Genomic DNA, 20,495 nt, shown 5'->3' on the forward strand with positions numbered 1-20,495 from the left:
TCTTACGTTTCTTTGTTCATAGCACTCGCTAGCGAAGGAGCTGATGTCAGGGCTCTCTTTGAGCTCACGCTTGTCGATCAGAGTGGTAATGGGAAGCATAAGGTTCATAGCCATTTTGGTAGAGCTCTCGAAAGCGGTCCTTATACTCTCAAGTATCGTGGAAGCATGTGGTGAGTATCTCCCCCTCTCTCTCTCTCTCTCTCTCTATATATATATATATATATATGCATGGAAAGTTTCAAGCTTGCTTTTTTTTTGTGATGCATTTAGGATGTTTGGATATGAGATTGTGATATGTTCTGGTTGCTTACAAAATGTGTTTGTTTGTTGCTTTGGTTTAGGGGATACAAGCGGTTTTTCAGGAGGTCCAGTCTAGAATCGTCGGATTATTTGAAGGAGAATAGTCTCTTGGTTAGGTGCCGTGTGGGTGTAGTGAAGTCAGTTACGGAGGGACCAAGGTGTTACAATATACCTGTGCCTGTCTCTAACTTGGGACAACAGTTGGGAAATCTTCTGGAAAGTGGGAAAGGCTGTGATGTTATTTTCCAAGTTGACGGAGAAACATACAACGCACACAAATTGGTTCTTGCAACGCGTTCCCCTGTTTTCAAGGCACAGCTTTTTGGCCCGTTAGGAAACCCAAATACCAAATGCATAATGATAGAAGACATGGAAGCACCCATTTTCAAGGTCCTTTCTTTAACCCTCTGTTTGGGATTTACGTCTGTTAGAACTAGGAATGTGTAAGTAGATTAGCTACAGCCAATTGGTCTTATATGGTCTTATAGGAAGAGATAGATTTCTTGGTTCCTTGCCTTTTTTTTTTCCGGGTGAGTGATGGTGGTGTCATACAGGATTGTCTATTCACGGATGTACCATCCGGGATCTTCTCCTGGGGCGCTACTCCTGTTCTCGTGTTTACTCACCCGGGATAAGGTTCTTTCTTTATGCTTCTTTTCTTAGCTAATACATGGACATATCTATGTGTTTACGATGTTTAAATTCTTTTTTTTTTGTAGACGTTTTTATGTGAGTCAATCAGTCAACTAGATTAATAATTTGGATCTTCAGCATATGATAAGAGATTGGCTTGTGAGTTTAGAGTTAATATGAGTTTAGTGTAGAAACTTAAAGTTTTGAGATGTAGAATATGAATTTTCTGTCTTATCTTTGTCACAATAGTTCCTATAAGTCGGTTCCTCTGGGTACAGATCCTTGATTCCTTTAAGTGTTACTTTGGATGTGTAACCTGATACGAACCCTCTTTCCCATATTGTTTTTTGTGCAGGCGTTGCTCCATTTTATCTACTGGGACGAATTGCCTGATATGCAAGAGTTAATGGGCGCTGACACTACATTGGCTTCTACTCTTGTGGCTCAGCATCTGCTTGCAGCGGCAGACCGTTATGCTCTTGAACGGCTTAAAGCAATCTGTGAGTTAAAACTCTGTGAAGGGATCGCCATAAACACGGTTGCAACTACCTTGGCCCTAGCGGAGCAGCATCATTGTTTCCAACTAAAAGCAGTGTGTCTCAAATTCGTGGCATTGCCAGAGAATCTGAAAGGTAACCACATAAGATCATTCTTTTTGCTGTAAAATCCATCTGAGTCAACTGTCCATGCACACATAAGAAGAATTGTTTATTTTTTTTCCGTTTTGTTTTTTATCAGCTGTGATGCATACAGATGGGTTTGATTATCTGAAAAAGAGTTGTCCATCTTTACTAACTGAGATATTGGAGTATGTGGCAAGGCTTAGTGAACACTCTGTTATAGCTTCTGGGCATCGAAAAGAAATATTTGCTGATGGTTGTGATGCGAACGGAAGACGAGTGAAGCCTCGGTTGCACTAAACGGAAGAGATTGAAGAAAGATCTGTGCATTGTATAATCTCTCTATTAAGGATAATATGGCTGATCTAATCCGATCCAGCAAGTACTATGAATTTTTTCAATGTTTTCTCATAAATCAAAGATCCAATGAAATTTGGGGTTTAATCTCTGTGTTTATCAGAGTATTAGGTTAGGTGAAACAGATATGAGTTCAGGGGATATAAGAATTGTAGGCAGTATAATTGTTACAAACATCGATAAACAAAGTTTGTCTTAAGAACACCAAGGTATGAAGACAAATTAAATGACAGGATTTATAAGAAGACTTCTTCTCACCATTTCTTTCTCTCATCTCGCTCTTAAGCCATGTCTTACTCTCTTCATGTTTCGCTCTCTTGATAATGCGATGGATGATTCAAAGGAACTTCTCCTTTAGTTCCCCCTAAGCCGTGAAGTAGTAAGGCTTCAACGAGACCAAAACATAATGTCTAGTACCAGCGACTCATTGCAGTATCTTGTGCCGCAGCCACTTTCTGTGGTATATACTGAGCGTTTGGTTTCAATCTGCTTGGACCTTCGGCGGCGGCACAATCTTCATCTGCTCTGTTACTTTTGCAAGGTTGAGTCCTCTTTGGGTACTGCGACGCGGCAGCTGGATTTCTGACCATCCTACGCTGTTGTTGTTCAAGAGCTTCAACGCCTGTGGCTGCGCCGCAGTTGTTATAGCGTAAGACTGATCCAACTACTTTTCCAGGTCTAGCTACTGCAGCACCTGTTTCCATTACAACCAGATAAATGTTTAGGAAACAGAGTTGTTCCGCATCATAACATTATATACAGATAAAGTGACAGACCTTGAACCGTTTGAGGGACGTTAATAGGAACTCTCGACATTGGCATCTGAGCATTCCTGTCTGCACCTCGAGGTCTCTCGTCTCTGATGCTACACTTGGAAAGTCCATCAGTGACTTCAACTGAATTCTGTTGTGCCATCGGATGATTGTTATCAGAGTACAATACGCAAGCCCTGCAAAAAGAAAAGAAAGAAAAAAAAGAAGCTTCATTGTTCTGTCTCGAAACAATCCCAAATTATCAAATTTTTAAGGGAAGTAAAGCTTACCTTGGTAATGATGCATGCTGCTGCCTCTCGGGGGGATTATGAGAAGTACCATTCTTGTAGTGTTCCTCGAGGTAAGCAAACTGTTTCTTGAAATCTTCTACTGCACTGCGGAATTAATAACACATAATCCAAAAGGTCATGGATGAGTACACAAGAGTATAGTTATGAAGCAGGTAAGCTCAGGACTATACCTCGGGTACATAAAGTTAGTTGGCTCTGACCCATCCAAGTATTCTTTCAGCATCTTTGGATGGTACTCCAGAGACTCTCTGTATATAAGCTCTCGCACGTCTTCTTTAGTGATTCTCCGCCTTTCAAACTCAAATTCCAACTTTGTAACAGGTTGAGCAGAGGGCTCTCTTTCAACCTTAGCTAAACCTTTGAAGTACACATCCGCAAGCGCCTGAGGTAACACAAAACCATCATTTTAGTTGACTACAACCAAAGTTATTACATCATGAGTGTAATGAACGAAATGTGTGAACCACCTCTTCAGCTGTAGGCCGGTCCTTGGGTTCAAAAGCCAACATCCTTTCGAGAAGACGAAGAGCGAGAGGATCAGCATGTGGGAACTTATGCGAAAAAGGTATAGGCTTCTTCTTCCTCATGCTGCTTAAGTATCTTCTAGCTTTCTCGTTCCTCACCTGTAACATTCAAGTGACAAACAATTCAGCCAAGAGAAGAAACAATGCAGCCGTGTTAAGCATTGTGGAAACAGACACTGACCCTTCCTATGGCTTCTGCAGATGGAGTTCCCAACATATCAGTCATCAGATCCAATTGATGGACCACATTTTTCCCAGGGAAAAGAGGTTTCCCTGTTAAGAGCTCTGCAAAAATGCACCCGATGCTCCATATATCTATCGCCGGTGTATACTGAACATAAGCAAATATTAAAAGACAAAACATTACTACCCAAAAAAGTTACAATGAAAGCTCTAGTGACTGCTATTTTCCTAAGCAGATTTGAAACATTTGATGAAAGAATATATGCAAACTCATGGTCACCTTTGAGAAAAAGGATCCACACAGTTCTGGTGCCCGGTACCATCGAGTAGCTACGTAGTCCTGCATTCACAAAGCCAGAGAACAAAGATTGGTTTCATACCAGAGAAAATGATCTTGTAAAAGAGTAAGGATTTAAATACTACTCACAGTCCAGAATATGGCAGTAGGTGTATCATTGAACGCGACTCTTGCGAGTCCAAAATCACAGATCTTGAGTTTGCAATCAGCATTTGCCAATATGTTTTTGGGTTTTAGATCCCGATGAAAGACATTAGCTGAAAGAAAAAGTATCTTCAGAAAGATGATCCAAAACCTTATGCTATAATAATCTGTGTAAAAAAATTGCAAGCTTTAACCTGTGTGTATATACTTGAGGCCACGGAGAAGCTGATAGAGGAAAAACTGGTAATGCTCAGGAGTCAAATCATCATTAGCCTTAATAACCTGATGAAGATCAGATTCCATGAGCTCGAAAACCACGTAAATGTCTCTGAACTCTCTCCTTGAAGGAGGCAACAAGATGTGTTTGATCTCGACAATGTCTGGATGGCGTAAGAGTCTGAGAAGTTTGATCTCACGGAGAATGCGAGTTGCATCGGAAACATGCTCGAAAATATCATTGATCTTCTTGATGGCAACTTTCTCACCAGTGTGTGTATCGTAAGCTGAGCAAACAACTCCATAGCTTCCTTTACCTATAACTTCCTCTATTCTGTATCTGCTTCCTTCACCATACTCCGTGAAGAAATCTAACTCTACTGATGACTGAATAAGAAATCAAAAGCTAGTAACGATTAGGACTAGAAAACTAGATTGTTACAGATCCTAAGTAACATAATCGGATCTCACACATCTCTAATTAAGTAAATCTGAATTTGACACGAAAGAGATAAGAGAAAAAGAATGGACCTTTTTGCGCTGATCAGGCTGCATCTTCAGCTACAGAGCATCCAAAATAACAGTTATGGAGACCAAATGAAATCTCTAATAAAAGCCGAACTTGGTGGTGAGCTTCGTTCGAATTCAAGATTGAAATATAAAACAAATAAGTCTACAGAATTATTAGTTACTACGCAATGTCACCCCAAAGCTCTATATCCAAATCCCTAAATCCTCAGAATCAAAAGGAATCAGAGTACTTCTCGAGAAGGCAAATTTCTGGGGGATGAGAAGTGAAACAAACGAATACCTAAATCGAGATTTCGTTGCTTTCTGAAGTGAAATCAATAGAAGCAATAAAAGGAAGAGAAATAAAAATACAAACTTTAGATTGGTAGAATCACTGAGATTGAAGAAAGACGAGGTTTTTTTTATTCGATCAATCACACACTCCTTGGAAATAGTAGAAATTGGAGAAAGCCGAGAGAAGAGTTTATACTCTTTTTAAAAAATTGAAACTTCTGAGCTTAAGAAGTTCGTTTGAAGGATCTGAATCTCACAAGGGCGAGACGAAGGGGATAGTTTTGTAAGAGGAAAGTGCAGAGAGAGAGAGAGAGATCTAAAAAATGTGTAATAGAATAGATGGAGAAGAACAGAACAACTACTACAAGATTGTTTTGTATTAATATGATTATTATTCTTTTTTTCTTTTTTTTTTGTGTGGGTTTGTGTGTGATAATTGAAAAAGCGGATAAGTGTAGTCTGATTATCGAAGTACGAAAACTCCAAATTGCCCCCAGGTTTATGGATACTCGCGACTTTTGGTGAAAAAGCTTGCTTTTTTGGATAATGTCCAAGCCACGAATACTATATTCATAATGTAGATATTTTTTTAAAAACCTATTTTTATATCTTCTTCTTTTTTTTTTTTTAAACCCTAATTAGATGTCAGAAAAAAAGAAAAAAAACTACAAACTCTATTCAGTTACTCCTTCAAAATATTATTTAGTTGGAACTACAAATATAAATATATATCCGACAAATTAAAAAAAAAAATCTTTAAACTGAAAAAAATATATGATCATCTAAACGACGATAAAATTAATATGAAAATATATTTTTTGCAATATAAAAGTTTATATGATTATCTAACTAATTACCTCCTCCGTATTTTTAGTTGTCACTAGGTTTTGAACTCATACGTAGCGTGAATATATTTTGATAAAAACTATATATGATTGTTGACGGTAATAAAATATTATTTTATAAAAAATTTAAATTAGTATTAAAGAAAAAGTTATATTTCAGATACACAATTTTTTGAAATATAAAACTCGGTTGTGTTATAAAATCAAATCTGATAAAAAAAATCATGAATTTAACTCGACATCCAGGCGAGTTGAATTAAACTGATGACCTCACATATGCTAAACCATTTCTTTGACCACACAATTTTTTGAAGTATAAAACTCGGTTGTGTTATAAAATCAAATCTGATAAAAAAAATCATGAATTTAACTCGACATCCAGGCGAGTTGAATTAAACTGATGACCTCACATATGCTAAACCATTTCTTTGACCACACAATTTTTTGAAGTATAAAACTCGGTTGTGTTATAAAATCAAATCTGATAAAAAAAATCATGAATTTAACTCGACATCCAGGCGAGTTGAATTAAACTGATGACCTCACATATGCTAAACCATTTCTTTGACCACCAGAAAACCAAAACAATTTTATCATCATGAATTTAACTCGTTTTCATATTTAATTGATCACTACCACATATTTTTTCGTGTTTTTTATTCAATGTTTTCTTATTCTTCATATTTTTTCTTGTCATTTCTATTGTCAAATTTTGTGGCAATCGTCATCATTACTTTTACCTTCTAGTTCTTCGCTGTACACTTTTTCTTCTTCATCTTCTTCAACTTCTTCACATTCTTCCACTAAAAAATCTTTTTTTTAGACTACCACACAACTTGTTAATCCATCAAACTCCAAGAACAAAATCATTTCTTTTCTCATAAAAATAAAAAATAAGATAAAAAATAAAAAATTAATGAAAGAATATCAACTCATCTATAAAATCATACACAAAAATATGTTTTACAGCTCATAAGAAATAAAAAGCACAAACGTAAATAAATAAGATAATTTATGTTTTACATAAATACTTATAATATTTTAAACATTTAAAAGGTTTCGAAATATAAATTTTGAACCTTTAAAAAGTTTCAATATTTATAATATTTTAAACTTTTAAAATTTAAAAATTATAATATTTAAAAACTTTTTAAAAGCTAAGAACTTTTAAAAGTTTCAATATTTATAATTTTAAAATTTTTAAATATTATAATTTATTTTTTTGAAACTTTTTAAAGTTTTAATTTGACCAAATAAAAAACCAGATCAAACCGAATATACTTTTAAACTTGGACGCCTGATAAATCAAGCTTTCCTGCTCATTCGTTGTTGGAAGCATATTAATCTTATTTATACTGGTTTCGAACCATTGTCTAAAAATTTTCTAGCCGATGTAGGATATTGTGCATAGCCGATGTAGAAATTTTCGAACCATTGTCTAAAAATGTTAATGAATGACATGTCAAATCCTGATTGGTTGTTTAAAATAATTCTTAATATAAAAAATTCTGGAGATTTTAAAAAATGTTAATTAGTGAAGTGTCTAATCACAATTGGAGGTTTAAAATCCTATGTGGACGTCTTTAGGAGCTTATAACTCCTACTTTTTATTAGTATAGATTTAAGGTTGTTTCACACAGATTAAGAAAATCATAAACTTTTTGTTTTATCCCTTTTTAATATATTTTCTAATCTTTTTATTGGTTAAAACATTAAAACAGTTGGATAAAATTGGAATATTTACCAAACATTTACATTATAAATCTAAAACGACAAGTATTGTGACACAAAGTTTTAACTCTATAATGACAAGTAATTAAAACCGGAAGAAAAAATATTTACCTGATTTATCATAGATTTATTGAAGTATAAAGTATTCATTGATTGGGTGTCAACAAAAAATACAACAATCTATTCAATTATCTTCTTACCTTGATTAGAATTAAAAAAAAAACAGTTTTAAACAAGCTTAAAGATGGTTAAACCGACAAAGATATATAATCATCTAAATGAGGGTGGAATTGAAGATGATTTTTCTTTTTGAATTATAAAAGTTTATACAATTAATCATCTAACTAATTAATTTTATCATAGGTTATTGACCATTTTATTGATCTAATAATACTCTTTCTGTTTGAAATTATACGCCTGTTTAGATTTTTACATAATTAGGACCTATTATCTTACCTTTTAATAACATGTTTTATAATTGTCGATTGTCGAGATATTAAAACAATAAGGATAAATGTTGAATATCAGACATTGCCTTAGAAATAAAATGAATTATCTTATATGATGATTAGGAATATAATAATGAAGTGAAATATCCTACATTTATGATATTTTAATATATTGGAGACAATGGACTTGATATTTTATCTTTGAATTCATAAATTTTATGTCTTTAACAAATGGAATAAGTTATTCATGCTAGCTAGTATCATATTCCAAACACATGTAATCACAATGATGTTGGATGGTACATCACATGTGACACATGCAACCTGTTTTAATGGGTAAATTCTCTTACAATTTGTTATTTTATAAATTTTCAAGCATTTCTAACCTTATGTTAATCACAATTGAAGTTAATGAGTAATTTAGACACACTAGATTTTTTGTAATATTTATTTAATATTTTCTCTACTAATTTATAAATATATAATTTGAATTTTTATGATCATACTAGTATCAAATATATCTTATTTTGTTATTATTTAAAATATATCATGATAACTAAAAAATCATTGCACAAAATTCAATTTACAAGTACCAAATAATTTAGACAGGCTAAGAAATAAATTTTCAATAAAACAGGAAAAAAATATAAAAATTTCAATAACATTTGTAGATAATAAAATACAATGATTATAATTTATAAACAAATCCAAAAGAAACCAAGGAGAGAACGAAGGGGTGACAGAGAACCGTGGAAACGCTTCACTCCATGTGCTTCACATGACTTTTATTATGAGGTATCCATAAAATACCAAAAAAACTAATACAGACTAATAATTATATTTTCTTAACCTCTCTAATCATTGTTTCATTTATGCATTAATAAAAGTAAAAAAGTGTTATAATTTATTCAACGCAGCAATTAGGGGCCAAACTTCACTGAATCACTGTATCATCCTGGTTTTCTAATTTTAGAAATTGGTCGGTTTGGTTTAAATTCATCGGTTTGGTTTAAATTCATAGGTTTGGTTTGGTTTGAGTTTTTTGGTTTACTGTTGGTTTTGAAAAATCCCTAAGAAGTGTTATATAAGTCACGACACCTTCTCCTAATCTCCTTGTTGTTGTTACTGATTTCGTGTTTGGGCTGTGAATAAAGCAAAGAGACAGCAAGAGAGAAGCTTGGTGTGATAAGAGGGAGAAATCAGAATTGTGGTTTTGGTAGGAACTATTTAAAAAAAAAACTACTGTATTGTTTATATTAAAAGAATAATAATCATCTCTATTTAATTTATGTTTTGTGTTTTCATTTTTTATATATCCAAAAATAAGTTTTACACTCTATAAATAATTAAATACCCTATCGCAATAGTCCATCTTCATCACAATCACATTCATCACTTAATTTACAACGAATATGGGTAGCTTCAAGCATCTCATACTCTGTTTCTCCATTTTGGCCGCCATCACTCTAAAATCATATTCTCAGTACCTTCTTCCGATCACAAAACATGAACCCACTAATCAGTTCTACACCACTCTCAACGTCGGATCCCCCACAATATCTCCCCAAAACCTTCTACCTGACCTCGCAACAAATCTCACGTGGCTAGACTGCCGTAAACTCATATCTCTATACTCTCAACACCTAGGCACTTATGATCAGAGTTCCACATGCAAGTCCGTCCCTGTTCATGGCTACGACGGTTGAGTGTTGACGTCTAAAATTTCTAATGATGATCTCTGAGTGATATGTTTGCTTCGGAACATAAGCGCTTAAACTCACTTCTTAACCAAATGATACTAAACTATTCATTGGCTTTATACTTCACTTCTCATCATCTTCTCGTTTCAACTATTAACCATTAAAAAAAAAGACTTAACAGTACAAGTAAAAACAATATGTTTGGTTTCGTATCGGCGTCTAGAATTTCTAGAAATTGGTTTGGTAAAGCACTTACACATTTTTTTTGGCTACTGTAACCATATTTTTTAAAAAGGGGATGATCATTAAGAAATCTTAAAAAAAAAAAAAAAACTAGGAAGCAAAAGAGAGATCAAGCAGGGATGGGTAAATCTTCAATCCATCTATCACGATTAATGAATCTCAGATCAGCGAAACTTTGGACGGCAGATCCACTCAGCTTCTTAACCCACTTCACACGTCTTTCTGTATTTGATCCACTACCGAAGCATCCATATTCTGCAAAGGTTAGCTGGTTTTCGTGCTCCCAGTAGTTCGATGAGTTCCATCCTTCAGGAACAACCACATCCGACAGGTTGGAGTTGTAAAATATCACTCGAGAGTAACTCCGCCAGGGTCTGCCCAAGAAGGCCGTGCCGATTCCAAAAACGAGACAGTTGATGAATACGAATCCATTCGTGTCCTCAGAATTGTTCCGTCCTTGAGACGTTATGTAACCCGCTCCCTGTAGTACCTGCCCAGCTAGCACTTGTATCACACAGCTCTACAACCCACCAAAACACAAACCAAATGATTAAAATCAGACCAGGATAAAATAGGATTTGAGTCCTACAATGTGAAAACCGAAGGGCTGTTACGGAAATCAGGGTTTGGTTCGGGTTATTTAGTTTTTAGGCGTTTTTGAAAAATGGTGACCAAACTTATATGATGTTATTATAAGTTATAAAACCAATATCATCATTTTGTGAAGAATGTAACTGTTCACCTGGTAGATAGATTGGCCGCTACCAAAGATGAAATCAACCGCGCCTTGGATGGTGCACCGGTGGAAGTAGTGTCGGCCACCCGAGTCCCACAAGGTGTCTTGAATTCCAGCAAACCCTACCGAGTAAAAAGCCGACTTATCGCCGCCGATAAACCCTGCCACGGCCGCAGCTCTAGGGTTATTGTTAATTTTCCCTTTGCTTGGGAAGTTGCAGGAATTCTATAAAAACATATAAACAAAGAAACCAGTTATATATAACTAATAAAAAGAAGGAATCATCAGAAAGAAAATGCCAGAATAAAATACAAATCACCGTACGGTGAACGTGATGCTTTTAACGATGGTGTTATTGGCGTAAGTAGCAAAGGTAGGGCTTTGTTCAATCGAGTTATGGTCGTCCCATTCAACCCTCGTTATCCTTTTCCCAGCTCCGATAATTACTATGAACGATTTTTCAGATGGTATCTTTATTTTCTCTCTTTTATTTTACAAGACAGAGAAAAAAACATTACTAAGCACTTTTCACATATACAAGACATATGTGTAACTTCAATTAAAAATGTTGCTACAGTACTGACCTGTAAAGGCCGGCGTTAACGTTGATGAAGAACCAATAATTATTGTTTTCTGGGACCGAATCAATAGCTTTTTGTATGGTCGTGAAATTTCCATGGCCCGATTGATCCACGAACACTTGTTGATGGTACACTCCGAAGGGTTTAGCTTCAAAGAGATGAGGTAGGCAAAAACAACAAAGGGCGACGAGATCAGTGATAATTCGATGAGTTCCCATTATTACAGCTTCTGATTTTTATGAGATGATATCAAAACGTAAGAGTTTATAGAAGAGGTAGAGGGTAAATGAGAGTAGTGGAGGAAATGGATTATTTAACAAGGTCGTGAGGTTACTGCTTTCTTAGATATTTTGATGAAGTTTATATACTTTATTTTCTTTTGATTATGTATGGGTTTTTGATTGTGTAATTCTAAAATTTCTTACGAATTTTTTAAACTAACTTTTTTCAAAATTAATAATAAAATATATTTTAAGCAACTTTTGTTTACATGAAACAAAAAGGTGTGCACTACAAAGTGAGGGTGAAGGAAGTTTCATTTCATATATACCAAATTTTGATACACAGCACAGGTATAAAAAAAAGAATTCAACATTGTAAATTTGAAAAGAAAAATAATTTGACCTATTAACCTACGATTGTAATACCCCACCACGTGAATGAGTGCCGCTTACTAAGGCCAACAACACTTGAGGAGAGTTCCTTTTGCATAGAATACATACCAATCAATGCTAAATGTTACTTAAACTAGTCTACTAATTAATTAAGATACACCCACTCATCTTTCTCCATTCATTTTCATATGTCATTAAATTGTTATGACATCTGCATAATACAACTTCCAGATATATATATATATATATATATATATATATATATTAGTGTGTACAAATTACAAAGCTAAGTCTTGCATATATAAAATCTCATGTTTTGATCTTCGAGGTTTTTATTTTCTTCTTCAAAGATATTAAGATGAGAAAAACATGCATGTAATTAAACATGAAAAACGTTTACATGTGTTACTTTATATAACATAACAAAGGCGATTCTTTATGTTTTGATCTAGAGGAAAACTAAATAATATATGTTTGTATTTAAATCTCCAGAGCTAGCAATGCTGCTCGTTAGTCTAATTAATATATTTTAATTATTTTCTTTTAATATTATTATAAATTTAAATAATAAATCTGTAAAGAAAAAGATGACTAACCCTAAACTGCGAGAACAAAAATTCTTATGTTTCTCCTCCAAAAAACGTTTTTCAATTTCTGTTTTACTTTATCAATATTTTTTTATTTTTTATTAAAAGTACCCCTAAGAGCAAGGATTGGTGGCCAATGCTCTAGGGGTTTAACTTTTTTCACAGACAATGGGAATATCTAAGGCTCAAGCTATTGCACCATTTAAAGACTGCTTCGACGCACGACCTGCAGGAAAGAACACGAGGACGGGGTTTAATTAATGTGCCGGTGATAGAGATTGGGGTGCCAGGTGTGATAGAGGAGTCGAAGTGGAGTTTTTACGGTGCGAATACGGTGGTAAAAGTGACGGAGACGGTGATGTGTTTGGCGTTCCTTGACGGCGGAAAGAATCCGAAGGATTTGATGGTGGTTGGGACCCATCAGCTTCAAGATTATATATATGCTCGAGTTCGACCTTAGCAGATCGTCTCTCGCTTTTGGTGATCGGAGTCACTCTTGGTCAATAACACAAGCTGCTCCACGTGGCCTTCCCAGAAATATAATTAATCTCACATGACAATATGATATGATCGTCTTTAACTAATAATTAGTTATTACACTCATATATGGTTACACTGTGTTTTTTTTAGGGTGTTGTATCATGTATGACACGTTTTTTATGACACATGTGAACAAAAATTTAAATAAATTATCATCCGTTTCTATTAACCATCGTTTTTTTATTAAGTTAACATACCAAATAAAAAAGAGTTAACGTTCCTCTGTTTTCGATTGACGATATGGTTGAAGATTTTTTGTTAATTAACTGATGACGTACTTGGAAAAATATCAAAATAATTTGCTTATGAACTTCTTAAATATTGCGAAATCAAAATAAAATAAGAAAAATAGACACCTTCATTAAAATACCTGAATAGACAATATAGCTGTTATTATACTCTCAAAATCTCTTTTAAAAAATAATAATAATAATAATATTCTCGTTGATAAATTGAATTGAAAATTTTGTTTTTGTTTTTTGTTTTAATTACATTGGAGATAAGAAATATATTGAAGAAAACTTATATGATAACTGACAAATATCAATCATGAGATTGAGAAGAGTGTTGAAAAAAAATAAGAGAATGAAAATATTGTAACTTAAAATGTATACTCAAACTCTATTCCTTTAGTTTTAGTCCAAATTTTCAAATTTCATCTTCGTAAACTATAGTTTATAATACCCTCGAATATTTGATGGAGAAGACCCATTGGAAGTCTAAACAAAATTACCAAAGTGGAGATCTTTTCAGGAATGGTCAAAGAGCTTTTAAAATACAAAGCACTTTCGTTTGGAACATAAATAAACCAGCTCAGCTTTGGTAGAACTCTACTAGGCCGGAACAATTCAGACAACACCACTGAAGGCACGTGACCACTCAACATCATTCGTCCGCATCTCTTCTCTGACCGAAGCTACATCATCCCATCTCCCTGCGTCTGCATAAACGTTCGAAAGCATAACTTTGCATCCTCCGTGAGATGGATCCATCGCCGCTAGCTCAGTAGCCGCAAGCTCGGCGATCTCGACGTTCCCGTGAGTCCGTGAAGCCGATAATAACATCCCCCATATCATCACATCCGCCTTTACAGGCATCTTCTTGATCATTTCTTTTGCTTCCTCTAATCTCCCAGCTTTCCCCAATAAATCAACCATACATCCGTAATGCTTTATGTCAGGCTCGATCCTGTGATCCCTCTTCATGCTTTCCAAATACGTTTTGCCTAACTCCAGTAGGCCTGCATGGCAGCATGCACTCAAGACACCGACAAATGTGATGCTGTTTGGTTTGATTGGGAGAGATTGGAGGTCAGAGTAGAGATCAAGAGCTAGTTTTGCATGACCATGTGTCGCAGACCCGCAAATGATTGCGTTCCAGGGAGAGACCGACGAAGAAATGTTCTTCGTTTGGCGGAAAACGTTTAGAGCCGTTTCGATGCTACCACATTTAGCGTACATGTCGATGATAGCAGCGCTTAGATTGTTGTTGGGAGGAACTGAGCTACGGTTTAGATACTCGTGTGCTCTTATCCCTTCTTCCAATGCGCCTAGAGATGAAATAGCAGAGAAAACACTCACCATTGTGATTGCATCTGGTTTCACTTGGCTACTATTGATCATTTCCCTAAAGAGATGAAGAGCTAACTGAGGCGAAAGACTCTGCGCGTAACCCGATATCATAGCATTCCATGAAAAGATGTCTTTATCACGAGTCTGATCAAATACTTCTCTTGCCTGCTCAACCATTCCATTCTTCACAAATCCTGCAATCAAAGCGTTTCTCGAAGCAATATGATCCTCAACGCTCGCTTCAAACTGCTGAAGAGCGAGTTTCATGTCATTAGAGACGCCGTAGAAATGTATGATCGTTGCTTGTATGAAATCATAACAATCAAAACCCATTTTCAAGATGTTACCATGAAGTTGCAAACCAATGGAACTGACCGATGATCTAGCCGAAGCAGAGAGAAGGTCCACCATCATAACTTCACTAGGCTTCATTCCACAGCGCAACATCTCGTTGTAGAAAACAAGAGCTTCATCAAGCTGATTCTTTCGGAGACACCCATCAATCATGGTTCCCCACGAGACAATATCTTTCTCTGTAATCTGATCAAACAATTCCTTAGCCTGTTCGATAAGTCCAGCTTTTGAGTACCCATTTAACATCACGTTCCACGTTACTAAATTCCTCTCAGGCATTTCATCAAACAACTTCCGTGCATCCTTCAAACATGAGCAAACACAATACATATGCAACAAATTCGTCGAAACAAAGACCCGATCGACAAGCTTCAGCTTCATAGCTAAACTCTGCAACATCCTACAATCCCAAATCCCACCCAAATGTGAACAAGCGGATATAACAGTGGCCAAAGTCACTTCATTTAGCATAATTCCCAAATGTCTCATCTCGCTGAAAAGCTCCATAGCTTTACTCCACCGATCGTTTTGAGCGTAACCCTTTATCAAAGTAGTATACGAGACACAGCTTCTCTCAGGCATTACGTCGAACAACTTAAGCGCGTCCACAAGTCGACGAGACCTAACATACCCATCAACCATTATATTAAACGAGGCAGAATCAAGCTTCGCGTGACTTCGGAAAACAGATTCCGCATCACCCAAGAGACGGCATTTAGCGTACATGTTAAGAACGCTATTGCAGATGAATCCATTGGAATCAAGTCCAGATTTCAAGACACGGCCATGGATTTGTCGGCCAGAAGAGATGTCGTTACTGGAAGCGCATGATCCAAGAGCAGAGACGAGTGCTCGTTCACTATTGGGACTCTCGCCAGAGAAATCGAACTGGGTCAGACTCGGAGCAGAGAAACATCTCGCCTGCTGAGGAGACAAGACCCAACAGCGACGAGACCGGAGAATTTGAATCGATTTGTACATAAGAGACCATGAGAGCAACAAAACTAAACCTTTAAAGTTCCAGTTTTGATATAAAAAAAGCTCTCTCGTCCTCTTAAGCTCACAGAGTTTATATAGCTTGTGGTTTGATCAGGAACAAAAAAAAAAGTAATGTTAATATAAAAGACTATAAATACAACGAAAAATAGTAAAATACATTTGATTTGATCATTGTGGCATTGGAATTTTCTGAGTATATAGTTACAGAGAGGAAGTAAGTGTTCAAGATCAATAAGATGACATGTTTAGTTTCAGGGATAAAAACTCTATAGGAAATGGGGAAATAATTTATATTTGCCTCCTAATTTTTAATGTGACAATCTGTAAGTATAATAAAACTGGAGAGTTTCCGGATCAGTGATTGTCTACACATCCCTTGACAGCTAATTTAGCCGGCGATCTGCAAAGAATACGTGCAAACAAAGTAAGAGACACAGCACAAGATTGAAAATCAAAATGGAATCCTTAATTAAAAGCTTTTGTCTATAAATCAAGAATCATTAATTATTATGATGAATTCAGGAATCACCAAGAAAACAGGAAAGTAAAGAGCTAGACAGATGATTACAAAAATAAATGGAGTGTTTCCTCTTTGGTAGGCAAAAAGCTAGACAGAAGCTATCCATATTGTAAAGATGTAAGCTGCCTAGCTAGTGGAACCACTTCTCAACAGACAAGGGACATGTTCATGGCAAATTTAGAATTAACATTTCCCGCTATATTCGCAATTTTGACTCACCCATTACTTTATGCTCTAAAACTGATCCTAAAGTTTTCAACTTTTAGCATCTCGTTACGGTTTAGCTATACATAAGTTCCCCAAACTGAAGATGATGAACTTTACACAACTACTTAAAAGTGAAATTTGGGAGATTTTAAATCAAATCTGGTATATGATGCACATAGCACATGTTCCATGATTATGGCTGCATGTGCGCTAACTCTTTCATACCAGACAAACACTACATCAAACAACTAGAGAGTCATGTTACCTCTAAAAAAACAGATTCAATCTGCTAAAAAGATCACAGCATATCTTTGAAAGAGCATAATCACAAAACTACTAATCTATCCATGGATTGACAATTCCGTTCACCATAACAACTGGAATAAGCACCATAATAAGAAGTATCAAAGCCTTAAGGGTTTGTTCTAAAATCCGTAGCCAATGAGGATTACATAAACCTATAAATTCACTAGTAACTGGTCTCAAACTGATCAATGGCACCAAAACGTTGCAGGAACAGAACTAATAGGAATTGCATAAACCTATAAATTCACTAGCCACCAAGTTCCAACTAACCAATGTAGCCCAAATTCACAAACCAGTGCAACAACCTGACTCATTCGAGACTTAAGTTTTATACCAAAAACAAACAAAAATACAACAATGAGTTAGAAAGGCACATACTTTTTAAGACGCCGAGCTCTCTTAGGACCCCAACCTTCAAGCTTAGCAACAGAGCAACCACACTTTGATCGAAAAATCAAAACAGCTCGACCATTAAGAGGAGCCATCTTCCTCAGCTCAGCTCTCAAACACTCGTAATCAGGATTGCTCTCACTACCTCCTTTCCAAGGCAACCGATCAATCCCCTTAACCGAACCGGATTTAACACATTCCTCTGTCTGTAACTGCAAATCAAACTCCATAGCTTTCTTCAACCCTTTACACTTAGGGTTACGGCATTTCCTCGATCTTGATCCGCAACACAGGTCTAGAAACGCAATCGACGCCGCGAAGAAGACAGCGAACGCGAAGAAGAACGACACCGGAGGAGTAGCTATTCCGGATAGATGATGATCGTCTTCTTCGTCGGAATCGTGATGATGATCGGAGGAGAAGAAGAAGATGAGAGGAGGGAGGAGAGAGGAGAAAGAGAGAGAAATTGAAGGGAAATGAGAGGAGAGGAGAGATAAGGAGTGGATTATGTAAGACAAGTAAGAGGAGAGGAGGAATGTGCCGGAGAAGAGGACGAGGATTAGGATTAAGAGGTCGAGAGTCGCCGACGGTGAATGTTTGCAGAGGTTGAGAGAAGAGGAGGAGGAGGAGGAGGAGCTGTGTTTAGCGGCGGATCTAGATGAGGCGGAGGATGAAGGTGGCATGGTGGTGGCGGAGAAGATGGAGCATGTTAGGAGGACGACGACTACGACGATGGCCGGTTTTTTAATTTACATATAGGTTTTTGTGTATGCATAGGTTTGGGTTTGGGGTAATAAATTTTATTTTTGAGAATTCTTTGTGAACTAATAAATACTAGGAAAAATAAGAAGTCACGAGAGAAGTAAATTATACAAAATTAGATAGAGAGAAAATAAAATACTGGAAAACTATTTTAAATGATAAAACGATAATAAAGTTTTGCCGACACAGGTCGACCGATAGAGGAATGTAGTACGAATTTTTTACATACGAATCTGTTGTTGTTTCTCTACGAAATTTTTTAAAATTATGTTAAAATGTAAATATTAACACATTGTAGATGCTTGTTCAGATCAGTGGTTTTTGGAATTTGTCAAATAAGACAGTCGAAGTCATAACTCATAACTCACAAAGTCTTCTTTATCAGCGGTTTAATGAATTTTGTTTGTTTCGTTGTAGTATTTAATGTCTTTTGTTTTTCTTTAAATGAAATTTCTGTATAGAAGAAGAAGAAGAAAAAAAGCCATACAAATGGCAGAAGTGAGAACTTTGAATTCAATGTGATTGATATTTGATAAGTTATAATTACGACCTACGACCTACGACCTACGATATATTACATTCCATCATAAACTGCAATTGTTAAGATCGTTTATTTACAAAAAGAAAATCGGAATGTGGTTTCCGGCGACGGGACAATCCAGGCTGACCAAATTTAACAAGAATGAACCTGCCATCAAAGAACTAAAAACAAAGAAAGAAAAAAAAAACTGGTGTTAACAACAATTTCAGGTTATTTGTTCAAGTTTCAAAACCAATCCGGAATCAAGAACATGAGGCTACTCCCGGGTGGGTTTTGGTGGACACCATCGAGAGCTTTGAGTTTTTTTTTTTTCCCCCGAGACCCGGTATCAGCTAACAAGCTTTTGTCAAAAAAGATCTTGAAGAGCCACCAAAGCATGAAACTCAAACTACAGAGAATAAATTGAATTTTCAAAGAAGCTTTTTTATATTACCTTTCCATTCATAGCTTCCACAGCCAACTGTGCATCTTCTTTGCTGTTGAACCAAACATATCCATATCCTAAAGACTGCCGAGTCCTTTCGTTTACGATGATTTTCACTGCCAAAAAGAATAGTGTCACACGGCAACAAAACAAGATTTCACCTGGTTTCTGACTGACTGAGACCGACGCTACATGGCAATTTCCTTAAACCAAAAATAACCTAATGATTGATCCTCTTAATGCTTAGTCTCTAATCAACCCTAATAATGCATGTTTAACAAGAACACCAAGAAACCACAAATATAACAGTTACAAATTCAATCGAAAATTAAGTTAAACCTCCCTAACTCAAATCCTATAACTCTTAAACAAACTGCTTCAGAACATACCTATTGACTATGTTCAATTCAATGCTAATTCACATGTTGGTTATCGTCAAGAGTCTTGCATATAAAAAGACAGAGAGGGACTCACCATTGCTGACACGTCCAAACTCCGAGAAGACTCTCTTTAAACGACCTTCACTAACTGAATCTGGAAGCCCTGTACATTATTTTCGTATAAACCCTAGGACTACATAGGCACACAAATCAAAACTGGTAGAATCAAATCAGACATACCCTTCACGAAAATCGAAGTAGAAGGAGAAGACGCTTCTCTAATTCCATCGTCTGAATTAGCGCCGGCGACGCAGCTGATGGTCCGTAGAGGAGAACAGGGTTTGCTTCGCGCCGTATGCAATGAAGAAACCAAACGATATCTGGAAGTTTCCGTCGTTGGTAGGATGAACAATTTCCGATTTTGAGATGTTCCGATGAATTGGTGTTTGTTTAAAGCCGGGAATGAAATCGACTGACACAGAGCCATCTCTCCGTCGAGTAAGTCGCCGACGACAAACCCCATAAAAGGGGGAAACGACGAACTTGTTCTGATATATGATATATCTCACATTAGGCCTTAACTGGAAAACGTGGGCCTAATATCTCGGCCCATTTAAAGTGAGAACAGAGTTGTAGTGTATGTATACTGTACGGGGATATTACTTTATTAACAATTTAGTGTATTTTAGTATAAAATTCTTTTTTTAGTATAACTAATTAGTGTACAGTACAATCTCTATAAATTAATAATGTTGGGACTATAAAATTTTAATAATTTAAAATAAAATTACTTTATCTATAATTTAACATTTATTATTTCATAATATAAATTAATAATTGTTAATTTATAAATGTATTTTTAATTGTTTAAAT

The 20,495-nt window shown here is 35.8% G+C and overlaps 6 protein-coding genes across 8 annotated transcripts in view; 1 reads left to right on the plus strand and 5 right to left on the minus strand.

Annotated features, from left to right (window-relative positions):
* The window catches only part of LOC104735959 (BTB/POZ and MATH domain-containing protein 1-like), a 9,405-nt gene extending 7,406 nt beyond the window's left edge, over positions 1-1,999 (plus strand). The window contains exons 2-5 of one of the 2 annotated variants that reach the window (XM_010455859.2): positions 38-170; positions 342-690; positions 1,289-1,565; positions 1,672-1,954. In XM_010455859.2, the coding sequence (XP_010454161.1) occupies positions 38-170; positions 342-690; positions 1,289-1,565; positions 1,672-1,853 (941 nt within the window). In that variant the 3' untranslated portion in view covers positions 1,854-1,954. Of the gene's footprint in view, positions 171-341; positions 691-1,288; positions 1,566-1,671 lie in introns of both variants that reach the window. The other variant, XM_010455858.2, reaches the window with a different exon arrangement.
* On the minus strand, positions 2,023-5,503 carry LOC104735958 (mitogen-activated protein kinase 16-like). Its single transcript, XM_010455857.2, has 10 exons — positions 4,870-5,503; positions 4,317-4,725; positions 4,108-4,235; positions 3,961-4,020; positions 3,679-3,828; positions 3,441-3,596; positions 3,144-3,355; positions 2,953-3,057; positions 2,687-2,859; positions 2,023-2,604 (listed from the first exon to the last, which is right to left on the minus strand). The coding sequence occupies exons 1-10, from the start codon at positions 4,891-4,893 to the stop codon at positions 2,321-2,323; spliced, it is 1,701 nt and encodes a 566-aa protein (XP_010454159.1). The 5' UTR covers positions 4,894-5,503; the 3' UTR covers positions 2,023-2,320.
* LOC104735960 (probable pectinesterase 29) lies at positions 10,103-11,746 on the minus strand. The gene is made up of 4 exons (XM_010455860.2): positions 11,431-11,746; positions 11,171-11,330; positions 10,853-11,071; positions 10,103-10,630 (listed from the first exon to the last, which is right to left on the minus strand). The coding sequence occupies exons 1-4, from the start codon at positions 11,643-11,645 to the stop codon at positions 10,220-10,222; spliced, it is 1,005 nt and encodes a 334-aa protein (XP_010454162.1). The 5' UTR covers positions 11,646-11,746; the 3' UTR covers positions 10,103-10,219.
* Positions 13,786-16,171, minus strand: LOC104735961 (pentatricopeptide repeat-containing protein At5g19020, mitochondrial). Its single transcript, XM_010455861.2, has one exon. It carries the CDS (start codon positions 16,072-16,074, stop codon positions 14,017-14,019), a length of 2,058 nt encoding a protein of 685 aa, XP_010454163.1. The 5' UTR covers positions 16,075-16,171; the 3' UTR covers positions 13,786-14,016.
* On the minus strand, positions 16,239-18,368 carry LOC104735963 (uncharacterized protein At5g19025-like). The gene is made up of 2 exons (XM_010455862.2): positions 17,504-18,368; positions 16,239-16,492 (listed from the first exon to the last, which is right to left on the minus strand). The coding sequence occupies exons 1-2, from the start codon at positions 18,196-18,198 to the stop codon at positions 16,447-16,449; spliced, it is 741 nt and encodes a 246-aa protein (XP_010454164.1). The 5' UTR covers positions 18,199-18,368; the 3' UTR covers positions 16,239-16,446.
* Positions 18,768-20,152, minus strand: LOC104735964 (protein elav-like). 2 transcript variants are annotated; one of them, XM_010455864.2, is made up of 4 exons: positions 19,863-20,152; positions 19,717-19,776; positions 19,252-19,358; positions 18,768-18,979 (listed from the first exon to the last, which is right to left on the minus strand). In XM_010455864.2, exons 1-4 carry the CDS (start codon positions 20,143-20,145, stop codon positions 18,878-18,880), a joined length of 552 nt encoding a protein of 183 aa, XP_010454166.2. In that variant the 5' UTR covers positions 20,146-20,152; the 3' UTR covers positions 18,768-18,877. The 2 variants fall into 2 exon arrangements, with proteins under 2 accessions (XP_010454166.2, XP_010454165.2); XM_010455863.2 differs by having other exon boundaries at positions 19,717-19,785.

The sequence above is a fragment of the Camelina sativa genome, chromosome 13, assembly GCF_000633955.1.
Source record: "Camelina sativa cultivar DH55 chromosome 13, Cs, whole genome shotgun sequence".
NCBI classification, from domain to species: Eukaryota; Viridiplantae; Streptophyta; class Magnoliopsida; order Brassicales; family Brassicaceae; genus Camelina; species Camelina sativa.

Excerpts from the sequence above, each read along its gene's own strand:
- LOC104735961 (XM_010455861.2), bottom strand. The coding sequence starts at position 16,074 with ATGTACAAATCGATTCAAATTCTCCGGTCTCGTCGCTGTTGGGTCTTG.
- LOC104735963 (XM_010455862.2), bottom strand. The coding sequence starts at position 18,198 with ATGCCACCTTCATCCTCCGCCTCATCTAGATCCGCCGCTAAACACAGC. Across the intron at positions 16,493-17,503 it reads AGAGCTCGGCGTCTTAAAAA|ATCGCCGGCTAAATTAGCTG; the intron begins GTATGTGCCTTT and ends TATTCTTTGCAG.
- LOC104735960 (XM_010455860.2), bottom strand. The coding sequence starts at position 11,645 with ATGGGAACTCATCGAATTATCACTGATCTCGTCGCCCTTTGTTGTTTT. Across the intron at positions 11,331-11,430 it reads GTTAACGCCGGCCTTTACAG|AGAGAAAATAAAGATACCAT; the intron begins GTCAGTACTGTA and ends GTAAAATAAAAG. Across the intron at positions 11,072-11,170 it reads TTAAAAGCATCACGTTCACC|AATTCCTGCAACTTCCCAAG; the intron begins GTACGGTGATTT and ends ATGTTTTTATAG.
- LOC104735964 (XM_010455863.2), bottom strand. The coding sequence starts at position 20,145 with ATGGGGTTTGTCGTCGGCGACTTACTCGACGGAGAGATGGCTCTGTGT. Across the intron at positions 19,786-19,862 it reads TACTTCGATTTTCGTGAAGG|GGCTTCCAGATTCAGTTAGT; the intron begins GTATGTCTGATT and ends AATAATGTACAG. Across the intron at positions 19,359-19,716 it reads GTTTGGACGTGTCAGCAATG|TGAAAATCATCGTAAACGAA; the intron begins GTGAGTCCCTCT and ends TCTTTTTGGCAG.
- LOC104735958 (XM_010455857.2), bottom strand. The coding sequence starts at position 4,893 with ATGCAGCCTGATCAGCGCAAAAAG. Across the intron at positions 4,236-4,316 it reads CCTCAAGTATATACACACAG|CTAATGTCTTTCATCGGGAT; the intron begins GTTAAAGCTTGC and ends TTTTTCTTTCAG. Across the intron at positions 4,021-4,107 it reads CTACTGCCATATTCTGGACT|GACTACGTAGCTACTCGATG; the intron begins GTGAGTAGTATT and ends TTGTGAATGCAG.